A 21,152-nucleotide genomic window follows, 5' to 3' on the forward strand; every position below is an offset into this window, starting at 1 on the left:
GGAAATATATATGTGTGTCTGCCTGCATGTGTCAGAGTGTCTCCCTGTGTCTCTGCATAGGTTAATGTATCTCTAGGGTATGTGTCTACTTGGGATTGAACACAGACAGACAGCAGGAAAACCAGCAGATAGGCGGTAGGTTTTGCAATGGTGTGCAAGGCAGCTTTCAGCATTTCAGGAATCTACCTGCTGCCCCATTTGCCAGGAACATGTGTCAGTGATGGCCACTTGATTCTGTGCAAGTAGTGGCCTGTTTGTGGCGACAGGGATGAAAATCACCTACGTCTGGGCCCTTCCATGGGCTGCTCCTCCCATGAGCAGGTGTCACCCAACTGTGCTGTAGCTGATGGTGTCTGTGCTTTCTGAACTCCATGCTCCAGAAGTCCAGAAAAATCACCCAAGCAAATGTCTACTGGAAAAGGAAGGCTTTGAGATTTACACCCAGGTGCCACCATTTTCCAGATGCTCATATGTTTCCCTGAAGCATAACACTTACATTGGACTTCATTTCTTGTTAGACTCCAATTAAAACTGAGTTTCTGGATTCCCCCAGGTGTTGGAAACTTGAGTGAATGAATGCATAACTACCAACTGTTAATAATGGATTATTAGGAACAACGATAAAGATCACAAGTGATAATAAATGTAAGGCCCCAACTAAATTAGCCTAACCTACTTCATTTGGTAAAGACACCTTGTCTGGTAGGAAGGCTGTTACACAGAAGCTGTTTTTCTGAACTCAAGTGGAACCCCACTTGCATCTTGTTGACAACATCTCTGACTTCAAGATGTCACAGAAAAGTAACAAAAAAGCCACCTTGGTAAAACACTGAGAAACTGACCACCCCAGCCCACACCCCCTATCTCCCCCCACCCCGCCATGGAACAGCTAGCTGAACCAAAAAAAAAATCAGCAGGATATTCCTTTTATATCTTAAATGCTTATAAACCCCATCCCTAACTTCATTCTGGTTCTGTGAAATCTTTCACACCCAATGCACTGGCCTCATGGACTGGGACCTAACAATAAATGGTCGGCGTGTTGGTTAACAGGTTCTGGAGCCCTACATCCCAGGTTTCAGTCCAGCCCTTGCTATTTAGCATATGGGTGACCTTAGGCAAGTCATTTAACAACGTTTTTTTTTCCTTTGTGCTGGGGATAGAACCCAGTCTTGCACTGAGCTGCACTCCCAGTTCTATTTAACTCCTTTAGAGAAGGAAGGTCGGACGCCCACGTGCATAGGCGTCCCCACCTAGGTCGGTCACCGAAGCAAACAGGCGACAGCGGCGAATCCCTTGCTTGCAGCCTCCGCGCCTCCCTGCAGCCCAGAGCGAGAGAATCAGTGTCCAGGCAGCGGCCTCCACACGCATGCGCGACCCGGAGACGTGGTGGGCGTGGCCAGGGCAGCGCGGGCGACTGTCGTCATCGGGGGCGGAGCCGCGCCTGCGCAAGCCGGCTGTCATGGCGGCCGCCTGAGTTCCGTGGTCAGGGGGTCGGTCGGGACTCCAGGCCCGGGCCGAGGCGGGTAAGAGCATGGGGGAGGCGGTGGGAAGGAGCAGGGACCCTATTGGTTGCCACGAACCTGAAGTCTAAGGCTTGTTCGCACACGCAGCCTCAGTTTCTCCTTCTAAGCAAGAATGTGGGGAGAAGACCGTGTTATCTCGTTTCCCACCGGGCGTTAAATTAGGAAGGAAAGGAGACGCCTGCGCTGTGACTGCCTTTTGAGAGGGCAGTGCTTAACCTACAAGGGCGGGGTTCAGGGAGCTGCGAGCCCGAGGATGGGGGGGGGTCTTCGTCCTGCCCCACCTGTGCGCACTGTGGCCAGGGTTCTTCCCTACACCCCAGGGCCTGGGTCTTCCACTTCTAGTCGTCACACCTGCGCTCCTTATCCAGTGTCTTGCTATCCAGCCCATTTCCTAATTGCTCGGTGAGTGGGTGGGTGGGTGGCGCCTGGTGAGGAGGGGAGTTGTGTCAACCCCAGACACCAATAAACTACATTTTGGGACAACCCTGACTGGAGACCCATAGAGGAAGGAAGAGGACAGAGTCCCAGACCCGTCCCCAAAGCCTTAGAAGAGCCAGTAATACCTGTCAACTCAACTGCAGGAGTAAACCTGCAGCCCTAGGGACGGGGCGAGGCTCCCATCTGAAGTCAGGATTTGCCTTACTCTCTCAGCTCTGCCCAGTGAGGAGAGCATTCCCAGGTGGAGACCCTGGGTCTGCTGTTCCTCAGAAGAGGAACTGCACACTGCCTTCTCAGCCTTCCCAGCACCCTCTTTCATAATGTTCTTATGTGTTGTTACTTACTGAGTGTCTATGTCCAAGCAAAGGCCCTTGGAGGAGGAAGGGAGGCACAGAGATTCATACTTAGGTGTCTGCCAACTGTAGAATGCCTGAATGTGATCATTGATTCATTTACTCCTCACCCAGGCCCTAGATAAAGACGAGGACCTCCTTAATCCCAGGTAGCTGATTCTGGGGAGGAGGGAGAGCCCCTCAAGGTAGATCAGCTTCCCTTTCATTGCAGGATATATTTCCTTAGAAGACTGGTTAGTTCAAAATGGAAAACAGGTAGAAATTAAGAAAATAACGGGGTTTTTTTTTTCTGTATTTAAGAAAATGGTATGTAATAGAATGTTCATTTTCAGAATGAATAATAAACACTTTCTGGAATGTAATTTTTCTAGCAAAATTCATCAATAACAACAAATGGTATCCTTTGGTTCATGCTTGATTTTAATAGCAACAGTAGAGAGGATTCTTCCCGCTGCCCTGCCACATCCCCTAACAAAACTATAGGCAGGAGTTCTTTGTTTTCTCTCAGGGCATCTGTGAGTTCTGGGAGAGCCAGATCTGCCCTTGAAGAAAGGATCAGGGTGGCAGATTTAATTTGTATCTTCTCTTCCTGGATCCAATCTGCCTGCCCGTTGATTGAGAGCTTCTGTTGAAGGTTGAGCATTTATTTCTACATCAGTTTCATTCATATAATGAATCCTCTGTCTTAGGGCCTGTGTGAGAAAGCACTGATCACATTCAGGCATTCTATGGTTGGCAGGCACCTAAGGGTGAATCTCCGTGCCTCCCTTCCTCATCCAAGAGCCTTTGCTTGGACATAAACACTCAATAAATAACAGTAGTATGTGTGAACATTATCCAAGAGGGTGCTAGGGAGACTGGGACAGATTCATAGCCTTTGTTCACAACCCACTCGCTTTTTGCTGGCTTATAGCATTGTGCAGGAAATATAGCATGGAGATGATTTTAATAAGGGATCTTTTTCATAAAAACGTTTGTGTTGAGACTTGCTATTCCATGACAAGCACATAAATGTCGGGGACTTCATTAGTGTGTAGTTAAATCGTTAGGACATCTGAATTATGATCATCCTATTTTCCAGTTGAAAAAAATGGAAGCCCTAAGAGATTTCATGATACTAGTATACATGCCTACCCTGAAAAAAAACTGTTCCTGTAGATGGTTATGGGCAGGTTTGGGTCAAATGCCTGAAACCAATCTAAGACAAAGAAGTTGCTGGCATTTTATTAACACTGTTCAGAGAACATGAGAACATGCCTGAAGAAACAGGTTCATACAAGTAAAGTGATTTTCCCAAGGTGACAGCTGGAGGTAAGGGGCCAAGGTTTACACCTGCCTTGCTCAGCTTCAAAGGCCATCAGACAGCAACTGTCTGATGCTTTGTGCTGACATGGAACGTTTGACTATTTCTGACCACTTTCTTCAGGTATAGTTTTCCAATTATGGTTATTGCCCTGGCACCATGTAATTTTCCCTTGTCTTTATATCACCTGCAGAGGGAGTCCTGAATTGCTTTATCTTTATATCCACTCACTTTTTTAATTTAGTAAGAAAACTTTAAAACAACAAAGGATATGTGAATAGTGATGTCAGCTTTTAGTGTAAAACCAGACCGAAGGGGCAAAACAACTAAGTCCTAGGTGTGAATCCTGATTGGGTAAAATAACAGTGAAAGTCATCTGTTGGAGTAGCTCAAGTGGTAGGTAGAGGGCCTGCTTACAAGCACGAGGCCCTGAGTTCAATACCCCTGTACTGCCAGAAAGACGTTTGAGGGATAGAAAAGTTTATCATGACCTAGATTTTAAGTGATATTAAGAAATTTTATTAGGTCTCCTCCTGGGCTTATGGTTGTGTAGAAGTGTGTGCTTAGGAGACATATGGTGAAGAATTTAGGAGCAAAGTGTAACATCTGCAAAAATCGCAAACAGGTAGATAATATGTATTATCAGATGACAAGGTGAACACAGATGGCAAAATGTTGACACTCCTTGAACCTAAGTGGGGCTATACTGTTGGTTGTTACGCTGTTTCTCTAGTTTTCTTGTCGCTTGGATTTTTTTCTTAATAAAAAGTTGGGGAAATCCAGGTGTGGTGGTGCACACCTGTAATCCCACCACTTGGGAGGCTAAGGCAGGACGATTGTGAGTTCAAGGCCAGCCCGAACTATATAGGGAGACCCAGTCTCAAAGAGAGACAGAGAGAGAAACTTTATCCCCTAAGTGGAAACTCATCCCTTGCCATAAGTGAAAGGTTACTGTGAAAATGAATACAATACAAACAAAGATTAAGTTGTATCTGGATTCTTTTTCCTCCCCAAGACTGTGAGGCTTTCTCCTTAGGAAAAATTAAAAAGAATTAGCAAGAGAAATGCTTTCTCGCTGGTGATGCAAAACCATTGGCCACCTGGTCCACACTATTCCCTTTAAGGACACACTCTCCTCTCTCAGGTGTTCCTGTCTCAGGGATAACGTGGGATGCAGCCATGGATGAGGTCACCTTCAGAAGTGACACTGTGCTGTCAGATGTCCACCTCTTCACCCCAAACCACAGACATCTCATGGTGCGGCTGAATGGTGTGGGGCAGCCCGGTAAGGTCCTGAGCCAAGGCAGAGTAGCTCAGCACCCCGTGGATCCCATTTTATTTTCTGTTTTCTCGTACTCATCTTTTTGGGGAAAAGGTTGGGGAGACTGGATTGTTTACCTGTCATCCTCCCACTTCTTAAGTGCCCTTCATTCTTTGAGCACCTGTGCTTTGCTGAGCACCTCCTGTGTTCTTGGCCCGAGACTGATGCTGGAAATGCAGACAAGAGTATGCCAAGCTCCACCCTCCATGCATCCGCAGCCCAGTGGAGGGGCATAGCTATGGGACTCCATCTGTCCCATACCCCATCCCTACTACCCCACCCTGTCAGTCACCTCCTTCCCAAGCCTGACTGCCCTTGTTTCCTCCCACTGAGCTCTGGTCTTTCTTCTGCGCTCCTTCCCCTGCTCATCTTGCTTTTGAAATGCCAAACATTTACAACTCTCCTCTTAGATTCCCCAAGTGGCTTCCCTTGGCTTTCATAATAAGTTCAGGACTAGGGGTGCAGCTCAGTGATTGAGCACTTGCCTAGCATATGCAAGGGCCTGGCTTCCATTCCCAGCACTGCAAAAATATAGATCAGAGTAACATCCAGACTCGTTATCTGGGCATGCAAGACCCTGCCTGAGCCAGCCTCTGCCTGTGTGTCCACCCTCACATTACCCTCCCTTTCTTGCCCTCTGGCCCCTTTCACCTCCTTCCTGTCCCTCCACCACTGTGTCTGCCTTCTTCCCTCCCAGCCCTGGCTCCCAAGGTATCAGCATCTTAGACAGCCACCTTTCCCTGACTCCAGGCATCCTGTATTCACCATTGTTTGCTGTGATTTTTAAAACTCCCACTTTCTTCCTGCCCCAATTTGGATGACACATTACACCACAGATCTGCAAACTCCAGCCATGTTGGCCAAACCTGGCCATGACTTGTTTTTGTGAATAGGGTTCTATTGGAACAGCCTGGCTTACTTTACATGTTTTTACTGCTGCATCGGCAGAGTTGAGTACTTACAACAGAGGTCATGTGACTCACAGAGCTTAAAATATTTCCTGTTTAACCTGTTGAAGAAAAGGTTTGCTGACTCCTGCATTCTGCCACATCTGTGTCAGACCAAAGAAAGCTTTGCTATATCCATGCCAATTAACAGTCTGCAGTTACTTTGTTTCCCTGTTTAATACGTCTCCCCACTACTCCTAAAACAGAAACCCCTAAGATGTTTCACTCTCCTTTGCATCCCAAGACTTCACATGGGGCTTAGCACATGTTTGTAGGATGCCAGAGGGGTGGGTGAGTGGGTGCTCCAAAATTTGGCACAAGCCTGGGGTACTGTGGGGCCCCAAAGGAGAGACTCCTGAACTCAGTCTTAAAAGCTAAGAAGGCTGAATCCAATATAGGAAAGAAGGCCACACAGGCAGGAGGATCAGCTGGGCAAAGGCATGGGGCAGGAGCCGTAGTGTGGCCCTTCCCGTTGGTGCCTCACCCACTACACTCACAAGTACATCTCAGAGAAGACTCCATCTCAAGTAACATCAGAGTGAAGGAAACCAAGGATTGGGAACACAAATGTTGAGACCTGTCCCGAGCCAGGCCTATGTTCTCACATCCTTGCACAGCCCAGGAGTGGATTCTGTTATCAGAATCAGGAATAAATTGAGGCTCAGAGCAGATAAGCAGTGCAGATGGAAGACTGAAGCTGAGGGCTTCCTACTCCTTCCTCCCTCTGCCTCTGGCCCACCTCTCCTGCACATGTCCTCTTATTGAAATCTAGCCTGTGTCTTTCTAGCCACCAGATGGCAAGAGATGCCTCTTGTCCTTTTCCTGTCCTCCAGACCTTCAGAGGGAGAACAGTGTAGTGACATGTCAGCTGAAGAGCTGGGCCACGATTAGAGCTGGATGGCCTCTACCAGCTCACTCAGCCCCTGAGCCTCAGTCTCCATGTCTGTGAAGTGGAGTTGATATACCCTTGCATGGTGATGGTGAGGATTAATAGGCATACTGGCCAAGGCTGCTCTCAGTGGTGGCTATCACTGCTCTGGTGACCCCAGCCACCTAGCTGGTGGCCATGCTGAATGAGACAGGCCTTATGCTGGTGTTAGGATATCTCTGCCTCGCCTTTTAAAGTGTTTCAGCTGACAGTGACATTTCTCACAGGAGAGGAAATAAAGAATATATGGAGTTGTTCTCACTCCATGTCTTGTCTTGTGTTTCAGTTTTCCTGTCCCAGTTCAAGCTTCTATGGAACCGAGACTCTTGGAGAGACTCAAGGACTGAGGACAGTGATAGCAGAGACATCCACACACAGGATACCCCTCCTGCTGGGTCAGGCAGCCTGGGGTCCCCTCCTGGAAGTGATCACAGTCATGAGGGCTCGCCCCTCCAGGCTAGCCAGGATGGGGTGGGCACTCAGCTGGACGAGGATGGGGATCTGGACGTGGTGAGACGACCATGGGTCAGCTCTGATCCTGATCTGGCCAGGCCACCGAGAGACAAGGTACATCCCATGATTCTAACACAGGAGGAAGACATCATCATGGAAGAGCAAGCTCCAGAGAGCCATCCTCATATTGTCATCAAAATAGGTAAATAAAGGACTGGCTCTCTTGCCCTCAAGGTGGCTCCACAGCATTGGGTAGGGCCCAAGAATGTTTTGGGTTTGGACTCTGGGTTCGGGTCCAGGCTAGAATATCGTAGACAAGACAGGTATCAGAACCAGCTCTGGTGAAACTGGGAGCAGCAGTGCTGCTGCCAGCAAAGGGCACTTCCTAGAACTCTCAGGTTGTGTCCTACTCAACCTTCAGTGGCTCCCCATTGCTCTTGTGGTGGAGTTCAGATGACTCAGCTCACAGGGCATGCATGGTGTAGCCTCTGCTTACCTCTCCAGCTTCAACTCACAAGTCATACCAGCATGACCCTCACACTCTCCCTGTGCCTGCTTACTGCTGGCCTCCTTACTGCTGGCCTCCGTTCTTCTGGGCCTCCTTACTGCTGGCCTCCTTCCCAGGCCTGTTGCCAATCTTTGCTTTCTTAATGCATCACTAACTGTCTCAGGGCTCAATTTGGCCATTGGCCCCTCCAGGAAGCCTAGCTGTTGCCATCTCCATCCCTGTTCTGGTCTCACTCAGCATGTGGGGTGTGGAGCAAGGTGGGGCTGTGGGAGACTTAGCCAGGCTAGCTGGCAGCAGAGAGCCATATCAGATTCAGGAGCCAGAGTGAGGAGATGGAGAGGAGTGTTGGTCCACAGTTCACTTGATGTGGGTCAAGCAGGTGGGCCAGAGCTGGGAGTTAGAAGCCAGAAAAGTGGGAGGGGAGGGCAGGGAGGAAGGGATAGCCAGAAAAGTGGGGTAAGAAAGATTTCATCAGGTACCCAGTGGTAGTCCCAAGGAACTACTGCCCAGACAGTAAGACAGAGCAAGAGTTTAGGGGTTTGGCAACTCCAGGACTTCACATCTAGGGTCCTGGCTCTGGACACTCCTAGCCCCTTTGGACATTCCTTGCCCCTTTGAGGGGCTGCACAGTCAAAGAAATGACACCCTTAAGGCCAGCCATGTGCTGGGTGCTAGCAAGGAAGGGTTTGAGACTGTGTGGTCCATCTACCACTCTAGCACATGTGGCACTTGAGGGAAAGAGGAGCTCTGAGTTGTGTCTGTTCATGAAGAGTCAGGGTCACTGGTGGGGCCTGAGGTCCTGTGGACAGGCCCAGTGCTAACCCAGTCAGGGTTAGGGTCATTCACAGACAAACAAGCAGGGCGACTCTGACCTCCATCCTGTCATCAAATAGTTACTGAGCTCCTGTCTGGTACCTGACCGATTCTGTTCTAGACTGACTGTGGGGAGGGCATTAATTCACACTGAAATTCTGTTCCCTACTTTCCATGGATAACCTCTGGTGCAGGGCTGGGGGTGTTCTTGTTTCACAGAGATGGGGGCTGAGGCTCAGAGAGATCGAGAAGCTTGCCCGAAGTCACATAGCTAGTCAGTGGTAGGAGCTGAGACTCACCCCCAGGTCAGCCTTATACCACAGCCCACATTCTTACCCCTTGTCATGTGACCAGAGCATTTGAAAGTGGCCTAGAAAGTTCTGTTTCTCAACTGGCTCATTTTGCTCTCTTGCCTTCACTTCATGCTCCCCACACCCAGGAGGGGAGCTACAGAATCAGTGCTCCACATAACTGGCCTCCAGAGAACATGTACCACACATCCTGCAAGCAGAAGGGCCTGTGTGCAGCTGCCCTGTTTTACCACCCTCACAAGACCCGCATCTCCACACCTGGAAGCTCATCTTTCTTAGCTTGTCCAGGAGTCCCTCCTGCTTTGGGCGAGGGAGCAGACAACTAAGTGCTTGAGCTTAACATCATCCTCTGCAAAACTTGACTCGGGCTGGGCTCTGGGCTCAGGGACTACAGAGCCCAATTCTGAACCTGTCTTCACCCTCATGAGCCAGATGACTTTGGACAGGATCCTGGCCATCGGGAGCCTTGGTTTTTATACCTGTAGATGGGGCCAGGGACACTGCTCTCCCAGGATTTAGGTGAGAATTTTGTATCAAACTCCAAAATGACCTGATTTTAAAATCCTCTTTTGTTTCCACTTGGCTTTAGATAAACATCTTGACATGTTTTGATTTAATTAGGATTTAATTTGACTGACTTTGGACTGGTTACTGCTCTTCCCAGATTCCATTGACCACAGCTCTAGGAGAGTTGGGGACATTGACTGAATCAGCAGTTTGCAGATGTCCACTGAGCATGAAAGTTGCTCTGGTTTGGGCCAGTGTGACAGCAGTAGAGGCTGTCCTCTGTGCTGTGTGTAACTTCATGGCCTCACAGTCCCACTTCAGAGACTTGAGTGAGTTCTGATAGCACAATGGGAATGTTTTGCCTTGTTTGTTCTTTATCTCGTCTTTTCAGTCCCTTCCCCCATCACCAGGATTTTATCCTAACATGTTTTGCAGTTGAGAATATTTATACTTACACTTTTCTTCATCTTTGTTAAAAAGATACAAATTCAAACATTTTGTTGACTTCTTGTATGTTTCTAGGTGTGAGGACATACTTTGATTGACTAGTATTAGTGTACAAGCATATGACAATTATAAAAGGGTGTTGATGAACACAGTGGGGGTGATGTGTGTGTGTTAGATTCACCTGGGCCCATACCTGGTGTGGGCCCAGTCTCCAGACTACACTGCAGTCACCCAGCGAGCCAAAGGAGAGTGAGTCACATGCCTGGTCCCAAGTGACTCAAGCTCCCCTCCTACCCAACAGCAAGGCCTATGCTTCTGCTTCTCTCTAGAACACCCAGTTCCAATGGCCCTGACCACCCACCACACTGGCAGGTTGCCATGCACCCCCCCCGCCCGTGCCCCACAGTGGTTCTCTGTCTGTCCCCATCTCACAGTGGGCATTTCTCTTTTGGTTTCCATCCCATCCAGAGCACACCATGGCCACCCCTCTGGAGGATGTTGGCAAGCAGGTGGGTAGGCCCCATCCACTTCCTTGGTCTTGAAGGGTCTCTCCACAGCCTCAAGTCACCTGTCCTCCTTCATCCCCTCCCTTCTAGGTGTGGCGTGGTGCCTTGCTCCTGGCAGACTACATTCTGTTCCGACAGGACCTCTTCCAAGGACGCACCGTGCTAGAGCTAGGGGCAGGTACAGGGCTTGCCAGCATTGTGGCTGCCACTGTGGCGCAGACCGTTTACTGCACAGGTAACAGCTTAATGGCTCAGACGAGGGCAGGGGCTGTCTTCAAGGGTGCAAACTGACTGAAAATGTCACAGAGACACCAGGAGTTGGCTGCTGTTGTCTGCTGTTTTGCTATTCCCTGGTTCTCTCTTACTCTCCCGTCCCCCCCCCCACCCTCTATTTCTAATGATATCAGTGATCCAGTCAGCCATCCCAGTATTCCCCAGCAGCTACCAGACCACTGAGTGTCAGGAGTGCCTGATGCCCTTTCTCTGCTCACACCAAGGCAAACCTCTCAGGAGATCATGACACTATTGCCTTCCATGTGGCCTCACAAACAAGTTTACCATTTTGTTCCTAATTAAGTCTTGACTGTTCTTTAGGAAGTTTGTAAAACAACAAATAAAAATTACTTGTAATTTTATAATCCCAAGATCTGTTCAACAGTTTGAAATTTATTCAGCACCTACTATGTGCCTGATACAGTTCCAAGTCACTGCCCTCAGGATACTTACAAAGAAACTCTATTCTAATTGTTAGTTTACGGTCTTTTTAATATTGATTGCAATTTTTTACATTTTTCCCTTATATGTACATACTCCCAACAAATAGCCGAAATCAAATTTTTACACAAACTATACATGTACACTCAGTACTGTATCCTACACAAATGTTGAAAGTATTCTTCAGGAGCACTTCCCTGTTATTAGAAATTACTCTTTGTGTGCCTTACAGCTAGGCATTTTGGTCCGAGCTTGTGCTCCTCACATTTCTCAATCGCACAGCTGTGAGTCCTTTGGGCTTGGCTGTCTGATGGTCCTTAGACTGACTGATGTGAGTTGTCTTAAGCTTTTGCTACACATTGCCACCTGAGTTCTATTTTGATTTTTTATTTTGACATCACTTTAAATTCACATAAAAGTTGCTAAAATAATCTGCAAAGTGCTATATACCCTTCACCCAGTTCCTGCCAGTCATGTCTTACACAGCCACAGTCCAGTGATCAGAATCCACACCTGCTATGGGTGAGATGCTGGTGCCTGGACACTGGTCATGCCACAGTGCTATCTTAAAGAGCACACACCTATCAGAGCAATGTCCTCTGTTTTTTCTTTTGAGCCAGTATCTCACTAAGTAGCCCAAGCCGGTCCTCCTACCTCTACCTCCTGAGTGCTGGGATCATAGGTGTGCACCAGCTGCAGAGCACCATTCCCATCAGATGAGCCTATATTTCAAATCTCTCATAGCGGCTGGGCAGAGAGGTATCTGAGCCAGGTGCAGTGGCTCACACCTGTAATCCTAGCTACTTGGGAAGCTAAGCTCAGGAGGATTGTGGTTCTAGGCCAGCCTGGGTAAAAAGTTCACAAGACCCCATCTCAAAAGAAAAGAGGTGGGTGTGGTGGTGGGTGTCTGTCATCCCAGAGAGGTAGAAAGCCTAAAATAAGAGGATCCAGGCTGGCCTCAGCAAAAAGTGAGGCCCTATTTCCAAAATAAGACAGAGAAAAGAGCTGGAGATGTGGCTCAAGTAGTAGAGCACTTGCTTAGCAAGTACCGAGCCATGAGTTCATACCCGAGTACTGCCAAAAAAATAAAAATAAAAAAAGGGGGGGGTGGTTATTGTTGATGTGGTTTGCACTGCATTGCTGTCTTAGTGAATGCTTTCATGATGTACCCCTTTGCTTCTGGAATAGACAAGGGGAAGCTGGGCAACCTGTCACTTGGTACACGTCATGGGTGCTGAGGTATCGCTGATCAGGGGTGACCAGCAGCCACCCTGACTACCGCTTCTTAAGCATCACATGTGACTTGCCAATGAGCATGGCTCAGAATCAGCCATAATGGCACACCAGAGAGCTCTGCTCAGTGCCTGGAGCCCAACAGCAGGTCATAAGCTGTCTTGTCCTTGAGAGCCAAAGATTTGCCAACTTGGAGAAGTTAGCACATCACAGTTAGCATAGCCTTCTCATGTGCATTAGGGCCTGGTCATGACTTCAGTGACCCTGGGTGGTAGCCAGGGAGCCTGTAGCCATCCCTGTCTGTCTACATGGGCAGACTGAGGCTGAGGGTATGTGGCTGGTCCATTGTCACACACAAGAAGTGCAACCTCCCACGCACACCTCCACTCCACCAACCCCCACTGGCTCAGGGCAGTGCATTGGTCAGTGGTCATGTGGGCACTTTTCAGACTGATCCACAGAGCAAGGTTCCGTGGGCTCCCTCAGGCCAACAGTGGAATAAATGGGGCTTTTTCAGGGCTCCAGGGCTCCCCTTCATTCAGCCAGAGCAGCTCTTTCACATGTGTGTGTTAGAATCCCATGGAAGATCTCTTGTGACAAAAGCAGCCACAAAGACTTGTGGAGGCTGGGTTGTAGCTCAGTGATAGAGCACATGCTTAGCATGTCATCCCCAGCACCAGGATGAAAAGAGACTTACAAGCCAGGTGCAGTGGCGCACACCTATACTCCCATGCTCAGAAGGCCGAGGCAAGAGAATCAAGCATTCAAGGACAGCCTGGGCTACATAGTGAGACCCTGTCTCAAGAAAATGATCTGCAAGCTGCAGAGCCAACTGCATGCTGCCTGGCACACATCAGCAATGTCCTCTTTACCAGTCGTCCCTCTGGCCAGCAAGCCTCCCTGCACCAGGCTCTGCATGGTTCCAGGGTACATGCCATCCAACCCCCGGGGAATTTGCAGTGGGTGGTCAGGGGTGTCCACACCCACAGAGAGCCCAGCAAATACCCTATGCAAGACATCCTGGGCCCACCACAGGCACATTCTCCCTGCCTTGGGATGCCCACCATGCCCCTCCCCCAGCATTTAAGGGAAAGCCATTGTAAAGAGCCCATGGTGCAGTGTTTGTGTGACTGTGGCCGCTAGAAGCGGCATGTCTCTGCTCTGGGAGCAGCTCTCTGGGAAGAGCTGAGGATGGTGTCCTAACCATTCGTGCACTGCGGCCCTTCTGTCATTCCAGATGTCGGTGCAGACCTCTTGGCCATGTGCCAGAGAAACATTACCCTCAACAGCCACCTGGCTGCTGCTGGAGGTAAGACCCAGCCCAGCACAAAGAAGTTTCTCTGTCAGGCTGCTCTCGAGGTAGTGGATAGGAGGTGGGCTCTACTGCTTCCCTTTGTACCTGGTGAAAAGAGGGAGAAGTAGGTGTAGCCTCAGAGCTACACCGAGCCATCCTGTGAGGGCTGCCTGGAGCCTTCTTGGCATCCCCAGTCTGATGGATGAGCTCCTTTCTCTCCTGTGCATTTGGCTCATCCTTTTACCATTACCTCAACCATGTGCTCCTGTAGCTGTCTGTTAACCTGCAGACCCTCTTAGGGTGGCCAGTCCCCAGGACAGGGATCACGACTATCAGCTTTATATTCCCTGTGTCTAAGAGAGTCACCCACATTTAGCACTCAACATGCAAGGAGAGAGTGAGGGGGAGAGAGTGGAAGGAGGAGAGCAGGAGAGAGGGACAGAAGGGTGGGAAACTGCTGGAATGTGTGGATAAATGGCTGCATGCATGGTTAGATGGAGGGATGAGTGGGTGGATCTTGCTGCATTTTTTTGTTTGTTTTTTGTTTTTTCCCTAATTATGTGCAGTGTTTGGCAGCTCTGTTTGGTTTGGGTTTTGCAGGTGGTGTAGTTAAGGTCAAAGAGCTGGACTGGCTGAAGGCTGATCTCTGCACAGGTCTGTTCCTCCTGTGCCCCTTTGATTTCATAATTCCTCATGATGCTCCAGTATCTCAGCTTTGGACCTGATGAGCAGCAGAGTTCCAGCTGCTGCCCTGGTTCCACTGTCCCATGGCAAGTTCCCCTTACTGCCCAGTGGGCAACAGCTGTGATTTTTCTGAGCACCTACTTAGGCTGGGCATCTGATGCCACTCACACCTCCCAGTATCATCGAGAGTGGTGAATGGCTCTTAGGTCCATGCCTGTCTGGGGTCACACAGGTGGATATTGGCAGAGTCAGGTGGGACCATAATTTGGTGACCTCTTGAGACAGACCATTGTCCACCAAACAGGAGGCCCACTGGACTGGTGGAAGAGTTTTCTAAATTTCTTCCACAAACTTTTTCAGAACTGGATGATTGCTCTTTATACAGAGACTTCTTTCCTTTTCCCTGTCAGGTCTAACTGGCAGAGAGGAAACCATGACCTGAGAACTGTCACGTGCCAAGCACAGGTCCTTTGACCTTCCCAGCAATCCTCTGAGAAAGTATGATTAGACCCTTTCTGTAAGCCTAAAAACTGCAACAGAGAGATATAGCAAGTTTCTGCAACACAGAGATGTAGCAATTAAATGGGGGCAGGAGAGCCCTGGTTGGTGGTGCAAATCGTGTTCTCCCAGGTCGGCTGCAAGCTTGACTACTCCTGCCCTTTGCTGACAGAAAGGGTGTCTCACTGCACTGTGGTTATCCCCATGGACAGCTGTGGCCCTAAAGTCATGGCACTGGATGCAAGTCTGCCTGGTGGTACCCACTCACCAATCTGCTCCCAATCCTGTGTCTTGTCCTGAAGCTTCTTTTGGTTTCTCTCTCTGGTGAGAGCTGGTGGCCAGAGCAGAGGAAGGAATGAGTCACTCATCTTTCTGATCCTCTGGTAGATCCTGAGATTCCCTTCAGCTGGTCACAAGAAGACATTGCTGACCTGTACAACCACACCACCGTACTGTTTGCAGCTGAAGGTAAGAAAGTTTTCTGTGTCGCCTGTGAAGCACAGTGGCTCCTCACCTCCACTGACTCCTCTGCATCTTTTCAGAAAATTGTGCCACAGCCACCGTTGTTCAGCAGTGATAGTGTCCCTTCTGTAGTGCCCTGTGGGTCCCTCTGAGTAGCTTTCTCCACCTTTCTCCCCACAGTGTTCTATGATGACGACCTAACGGACGCCCTGTTTAACACGCTGTCCCGACTTGCCCACAAACTGAAAAATGCCTGTACAGCCATCTTGTCAGTGGAGAAGAGGTGAGTTCTGCTGTGGGGCAACTCACCTTTCAGCTGCATCCTCAGCCTTGTCATCATTGTGACTCAGTGTCATTTACCAAGCACCTGCCATGTGCTGGGCCCATGCTAGTCACTGGTGTCCCTCTGTGTTAAACCCTGATGTCAGGCACTGCCCTCTCCATTTTGCAGGGTGTTATCCAGGTCCCAGCAAGGTAGTGACAAACAAGGACCCTATGTCACCTGGGCCCATCACTATTTGTCCCAGCACATGCTGTCATCTTCCTCTGCTGAAGCAGTTGTCAGCTGCTCTTAATATTGCTTGCATTTTTTTTCCTGTGAAATATGCCCCTGTACCAGTTCTCAGGTCCTTGAGCCTCCATTTCCATAACTATAAACTGGAGTTGGCAACCATTTCCTCATACCAAGGAAATTTGCTCAAATGCTGAGCACATAGTAGGCCTTCAGTTAAAATCCATCTGTGAGAAAAGCATTCAGTGGGGCACAGGAAGACAGATGCAAGGAAACTACAAAGCCCTTCCTGGTCCTGACAGCAGGTTGTTGTCTGCTGGCTGTTTTGCAGACTCAACTTTACCCTGAGACACTTGGATGTCACGTGCGAAGCCTATGACCACTTCCGCTCCTCCCTGCATGCACTGGAGAAGCTGGCTGACGGCAGGCTACGCTTCGTGGTGGAGCCTGTGGAGGCCTCCTTCCCACAGCTGCTCATGTATGAGCGCATCCAGCAGCTGGTAAGTGCAGGACGTGGGTCACTTTGGCAGGAAGCTCCTGACTCCAGCTGGGGCAGAGAATCCCTGCACAGGGAGCCCCCACCGTCCTACAGACAGCAGACACTGCAGACTTGGCACTGCCTTTGTGATACCTGGTGGGGATCTGCACCCCGCTGTCCATAGTCACCAACTTTGGATTCACATTCTTTCAGACTGCAGAGGAAGCAAGGGGGAGGAGGTTGTTTGGGGAGAGGAAGTCAGTGGAGGGGACTTGGAGGTTGTAGATCATAGCACCAGGGTCCTATGTGATGTCTGGTGGTCTCTGTGGAAATGTACTGGCAGGCTCTTGTTGGTGCTGCTGGCCCTTGTGACCTGAGCTCAGTGGGACCCCATCATATCAGGCTCTTAGATCACCCTCAAATGATAGCTCATACATGCAGGTGCCATGCTGAGCACCTTGTTCACTGTCCTGGTTAATGCTCACAGCCACAGCCAAAACAGGGTAAGTCACCCAGCCAGGAAATGGCAGAACTGAGACTTAATCCTAGAGCCATATCACTTCCTATTATAGCTTTTAAACCCAGCACTTAGGGAGAATTTGAAAACTCAAAATTACCCTTAAAATTACCAGGAGCTGGATTTGTAGAACCAAAGGTGGAGGCTAACGTCTTTTGTTCTCTTTGCCTTTGGCTGTGGCCTCTCTCTGGGTCTGTGGAGATCCAGGGCTCATTGTAAGAAGGAAGAGGGAAGGTGAAGGAGGAACGAAGGGCCAGTTTTCCTTCTCCCATGCTCCCTGTCCAGTGCAGCAGTGAAGTGTGCAGTTCTGCTGTCTCTGGGAGCTTTCCTGTCTGGGGTCCCCACCAGCCTCTAAGTAGATAGCAAATGGGAGCTGTTTGCTAGTAAGGTCCAAGGTTGCCACGAAGAACCTGGCATGTGCTTGCATGGCTTTTCGCCTGCTGGCTTAAAAGCAAGAGTTGCATCCCACGGTGAAGAAGCCCAGCTCCTCACAAAACTCAGCAGCTACGGACCATAAAGGGCAGGCCCAGTGGAGGGCCTGTGCTGACTTGCTGCCTCCCTCCCAGCCCCTGTGATCGAATGGCATCTTGATGCCCCTTGGGCTAATACCAAACTTTACCCACCTGGCCTCTGCCAGGGTGAAACACAGCAGCCACAGCCTCAGAGACTGAGGCAGCTCTGCCCTCTGTAGCTTGGGCTGCCCTGCTCTATGTGTGCTTGGTTCTCCTTGGCCACCTCCCTTCTGCTTGAATCCCCAGGAACTTGTCCTTTCTGTTGCTGCAGGAGCTTTGGAAGATCGTTGCAGAACCCACACCCTGACGGGTCACCTCCACAAGGCGTGGCAGCTCGACTATTCTGCTGCTATCTTTCTAATAAAATCGAAGCTGGGCACCAAAGTTGGGCACTTGAAACATTGTCACTTTAAAATCATGTGAGTGGACCTTAAGTAACCGGAGCTGGTGTTCTGGGGCTGTTGCTGCTGCCCTGCAGCATGGCAGCAATCGGAGCAGCACTGCTCAGGATGGACGAGGGTCAGTGGCCCGTGTATCTCACACTTGACATGTGGGTCCCACTGCTTCCGGAGCCACTTGGTCAGGGCAAGCCAGTGCACTTTACCCAGTTCATCTGAACAGCTACAGCAACTGCACACTGTGTGGGGGTAGGGCCACGACTACATGGACAGTTGTCAAGCCCCACTGCTAACTGTTTGCGATGTCTTTATCCTGTTACCACAATTGCAGTCATAACACCACTCCACACAGTGAGCCTTGTTTCCCTCCAAGGCCACGTGTGCTCCAATCCTGTCCCTCCAAGTGAGGACCCCACAAAAAGTGGACTGAGCTAGCATGGGGACTTCGTTCATACCTTTGTAGCCAAAACTGGGTGTGTTAGAAAAAATATGAGCTGCCTCCATGGGTCTGGGGCAGCTGACCTGCCCGTTCAGTGACCCTCCTTCTGTTTCCCTTCCCCAAGGTGTCTCTGTCCATCCCACATCTGAGCAAGTCTCATCTTTGTCTTTACCTTTCTCTCCCCTTCTCCTTACTCCCTGCCATTCTTGTGTCCCTTTCTCCATATCACCCTAGTTTCACCCTTGGCCCTCCCTGTTATCTTTGGCCCTCCCTACCACCTTTGACTCTCCCTGCCCCTTTGGCTCTCCTTGCCACTTTGTCCCATCCTGCCTTCTGCTGTCCACTTTGCACAGATTCCCACACAGCACTCTTCCTGCTTCCCCTTGTAGCTTAGATCTCCTGGCCCCTCAGTGCAGCTGTCCCTGTCCACACTCACTTCTACCCAGGCACCCAGATTCCATTCCCAGGCCCGTCATACCTTCCATCATTGGCTTACCCTTGCATCTAGTGCTGGGCATTTTCAAGCCCAAACTCATCTTCTAATCTAGGGGATCAGCAGCATGGTTACACCCATTTTACAGCTGAGAAGACTTTAAGGCTCTGAAAGGAAGTACCTTCCTGAGGTCAGGGACCTAGTTTGTCTGAAGCATCACTATATCCCTGGCATATCCTCTGGCACAAAATAGGTACTCTACACATTGTTGAACGAGTTATTAATATAAATTATTAACTAGAACCTAATCAATATGTGGGTGACTTTGACACATTTCAGGTTGTCGCAAGTTGGGAAGACAGGTGCTTCTGGCATCTAGTAGATGAGACCTGGGTTGCTGCCACCCATCCCCTAATGCACAGGACAGCCTCCGCCATCGAGAATGATCCAGCCCAAAATGCCAAGAGTGCAGAGGTGGAGAAGCTCTGCCTAAGAAAGAGAACCAGCCACTGCAGGAGAGAAAGATGGGTCTCAGCCAAGCCTGCATTCAGATTGATCATGGAGAGGGAAGGAAGTCTTATACAGACCCTAACAGGCAGAAGCAATCCCCGTTTTGCATATGAGAAGTCTGCAGTTCAGAGAGGTTAAGCAATTTTCCCAACATCACACAGCTACTAAAGGCAAGAGTCACACCTGGAGCCCAGGCCCATGCTCTTCCCACATCTGCCACTGTGGTACTCAGACCAGAAGTGGCATCCAGGGTCTTCCCTGGGCACTTGTTTGAAATGCAGCACCGGGCCCCACCCGGGACCTGGGTCAGAATCTTCTTTTTGTTTTGTCTTTCTTGAGACAGGTCTCACTACATAGCTCAGGCTGGCCTGGAACTCTCAATGGCCCTGCATAGCTGCCTGAGTGCTGGGATTACAGGTGTGCATATCACCACCATACCCAGCTACAATTTTCATTTCAGTAAGACACCAGGTGACAGAAATGCCGGGCCCACAGCAGAGCCCTTAGCCTATCCCTGCTTTCCAAGGTTCCAACCCCAAAACCATCCCAAACAGACCTGCCCTCATCCAGCAACACTGCCAATTACACCAGGATGTACTGATAAAGAGTCTTCAAAACAGTCCCGCCAGACAGAGTCCCCAACTGGCAGTACTTAAGTGCTAGCAGTGACATTTTCCTAGCACTCCTGAGAACAAGTCCATAAATGTGATTGGCACCAAACAATTGAGGTGTCACCACTATTCACCTAGCACATTAGGGTGAGCTGCATGTATGTCTAAACCACTGGGTCTGAAAGCTCCCTCTGAGTGGAGCCTGGACTTAATATGGGTATCCCGTAACTCCAGCATCATCAGATTTTCACTTCAGAGTCGAGTGCACCTTTATTGCGTGGTTTACGGCCTCACGTGGGCCTCTGCAAGTGTGTTTGGTTGTGATATTTCAGGAGGCATCAGACCATCGAGATGTGGGCAAGGTAATTGACCCAGGCCATTGGATTCAGTTTTCTTCTGACACATTCTAACATTTTTCAGAGAAATACATAGCCCAAGATGGGGACGTGGTTGCTCAGCCGTTTCCTGCACAGAAAAGATTTGTTCAACAAGTAGTGGTGCTGTAGCCTGCAGGGCTTCTCAGACGACTTCAGGGGATTCTGCCATCTTGACAATGGCCCACGTCGGTTTAACAAGTGTGGAGGACACCGGATGCTGGTGGTCCAGGGCAAAGCTGCAATGAGTCATTTGTGGTGAGCTCAGATTCAAAGTGACTATGGCATACCAGCCAGGTGACCTTGGACACGTGACCTAGCCTCTCTAAACTACTTTCTTCACCTTTCTTTGACAATATGGTGAGGCTTGTTCATGAGGATTCATGTGCAGTGCTCCGAGCTGTGTTTGCCACTGGGATGTTTTCAGCAGAGGCAGATTCTGGCCTAGTGGAGAGGTTTTCGGTTTGAGAGCATTTTCCAACTTGGACACTGTTAGCCTGTGTGATTTATAAGTTTGGTTGTCTGACATTGGGGCCTGCTGGAGACATTGTGAGCAGCCTCTCACTGTGTCTGTATATCAGGTGGATCCGATCCTGAAAGAATTGCTAGAGAAAGAACAAATTGGAAGAGCCAAATGGGACAGGTCTGACTTCAATTCCAGGCTCTGTATTGTACATGAAAGTCTCTTTGAAGGACGTGGGAGACCCCCAGAGAGACAGGCAAGTAGTTCTTCACGCCACTGACCCTAGCTGCTGGTTGAAGGAGAAATGCCACCAGGGGAAATGAGTCTGTGTTCTTCAGATCAGAATTAAGATAACAGTAGGAGCCAAGTGAAGTGGTGCACACCTGTAATCCTAGCACTCAGAAGAATGAAGCGGAAGGATCACAAGTTCAAGGATAGATATGGGCTATGTAGTGACCCTGTCCCAAATAAACAAAAGCAGAGTGTATTTGCCAGTTTGCTATGAAACCCTCATGTGGTTGACCTAGACTAGTAGCTGTGAGTTGAAGATAGATCTCTACCTTCAGTAACTATGATATAAACATCAGTGGACCTGACTTGCGACATCTGTGCTCAGTGGCCCACCTGCATCTGGGCTCTGACAGCTGAACTGACCCTTAG

General features: G+C 49.5%; 1 protein-coding gene across 3 annotated transcripts; it reads left to right on the plus strand.

Moving 5' to 3' along the window:
• The first annotated feature begins 1,405 nt into the window (after nt 1–1,405).
• Mettl22 (methyltransferase 22, Kin17 lysine) lies at nt 1,406–18,928 on the plus strand. Of its 3 annotated transcripts, XM_074060363.1 has the most exons (12): nt 1,406–1,526; nt 4,765–4,905; nt 7,103–7,471; nt 10,324–10,364; nt 10,452–10,596; nt 13,546–13,617; nt 14,203–14,256; nt 15,172–15,252; nt 15,427–15,529; nt 16,089–16,257; nt 17,511–17,683; nt 18,874–18,928. In XM_074060363.1, exons 2-12 carry the CDS (start codon nt 4,800–4,802, stop codon nt 18,911–18,913), a joined length of 1,353 nt encoding a protein of 450 aa, XP_073916464.1. In that variant the 5' UTR covers nt 1,406–1,526; nt 4,765–4,799; the 3' UTR covers nt 18,914–18,928. The 3 variants fall into 3 exon arrangements, with proteins under 3 accessions (XP_073916464.1, XP_073916465.1, XP_020034234.1); XM_074060364.1 differs by lacking the exon at nt 14,203–14,256; XM_020178645.2 differs by lacking the exon at nt 18,874–18,928 and having other exon boundaries at nt 17,536–17,648.
• The last annotated feature ends 2,224 nt before the right edge of the window (nt 18,929–21,152 follow it).

This window comes from Castor canadensis, chromosome 17, assembly GCF_047511655.1.
Source record: "Castor canadensis chromosome 17, mCasCan1.hap1v2, whole genome shotgun sequence".
Classification (NCBI taxonomy): Eukaryota; Metazoa; Chordata; class Mammalia; order Rodentia; family Castoridae; genus Castor; species Castor canadensis.

Excerpts from the sequence above, each read along its gene's own strand:
- Mettl22 (XM_074060363.1), top strand. The coding sequence starts at position 4,800 with ATGGATGAGGTCACCTTCAGAAGTGACACTGTGCTGTCAGATGTCCAC. Across the intron at positions 7,472-10,323 it reads TCATATTGTCATCAAAATAG|AGCACACCATGGCCACCCCT; the intron begins GTAAATAAAGGA and ends CATCCCATCCAG. Across the intron at positions 10,597-13,545 it reads GCAGACCGTTTACTGCACAG|ATGTCGGTGCAGACCTCTTG; the intron begins GTAACAGCTTAA and ends CTGTCATTCCAG.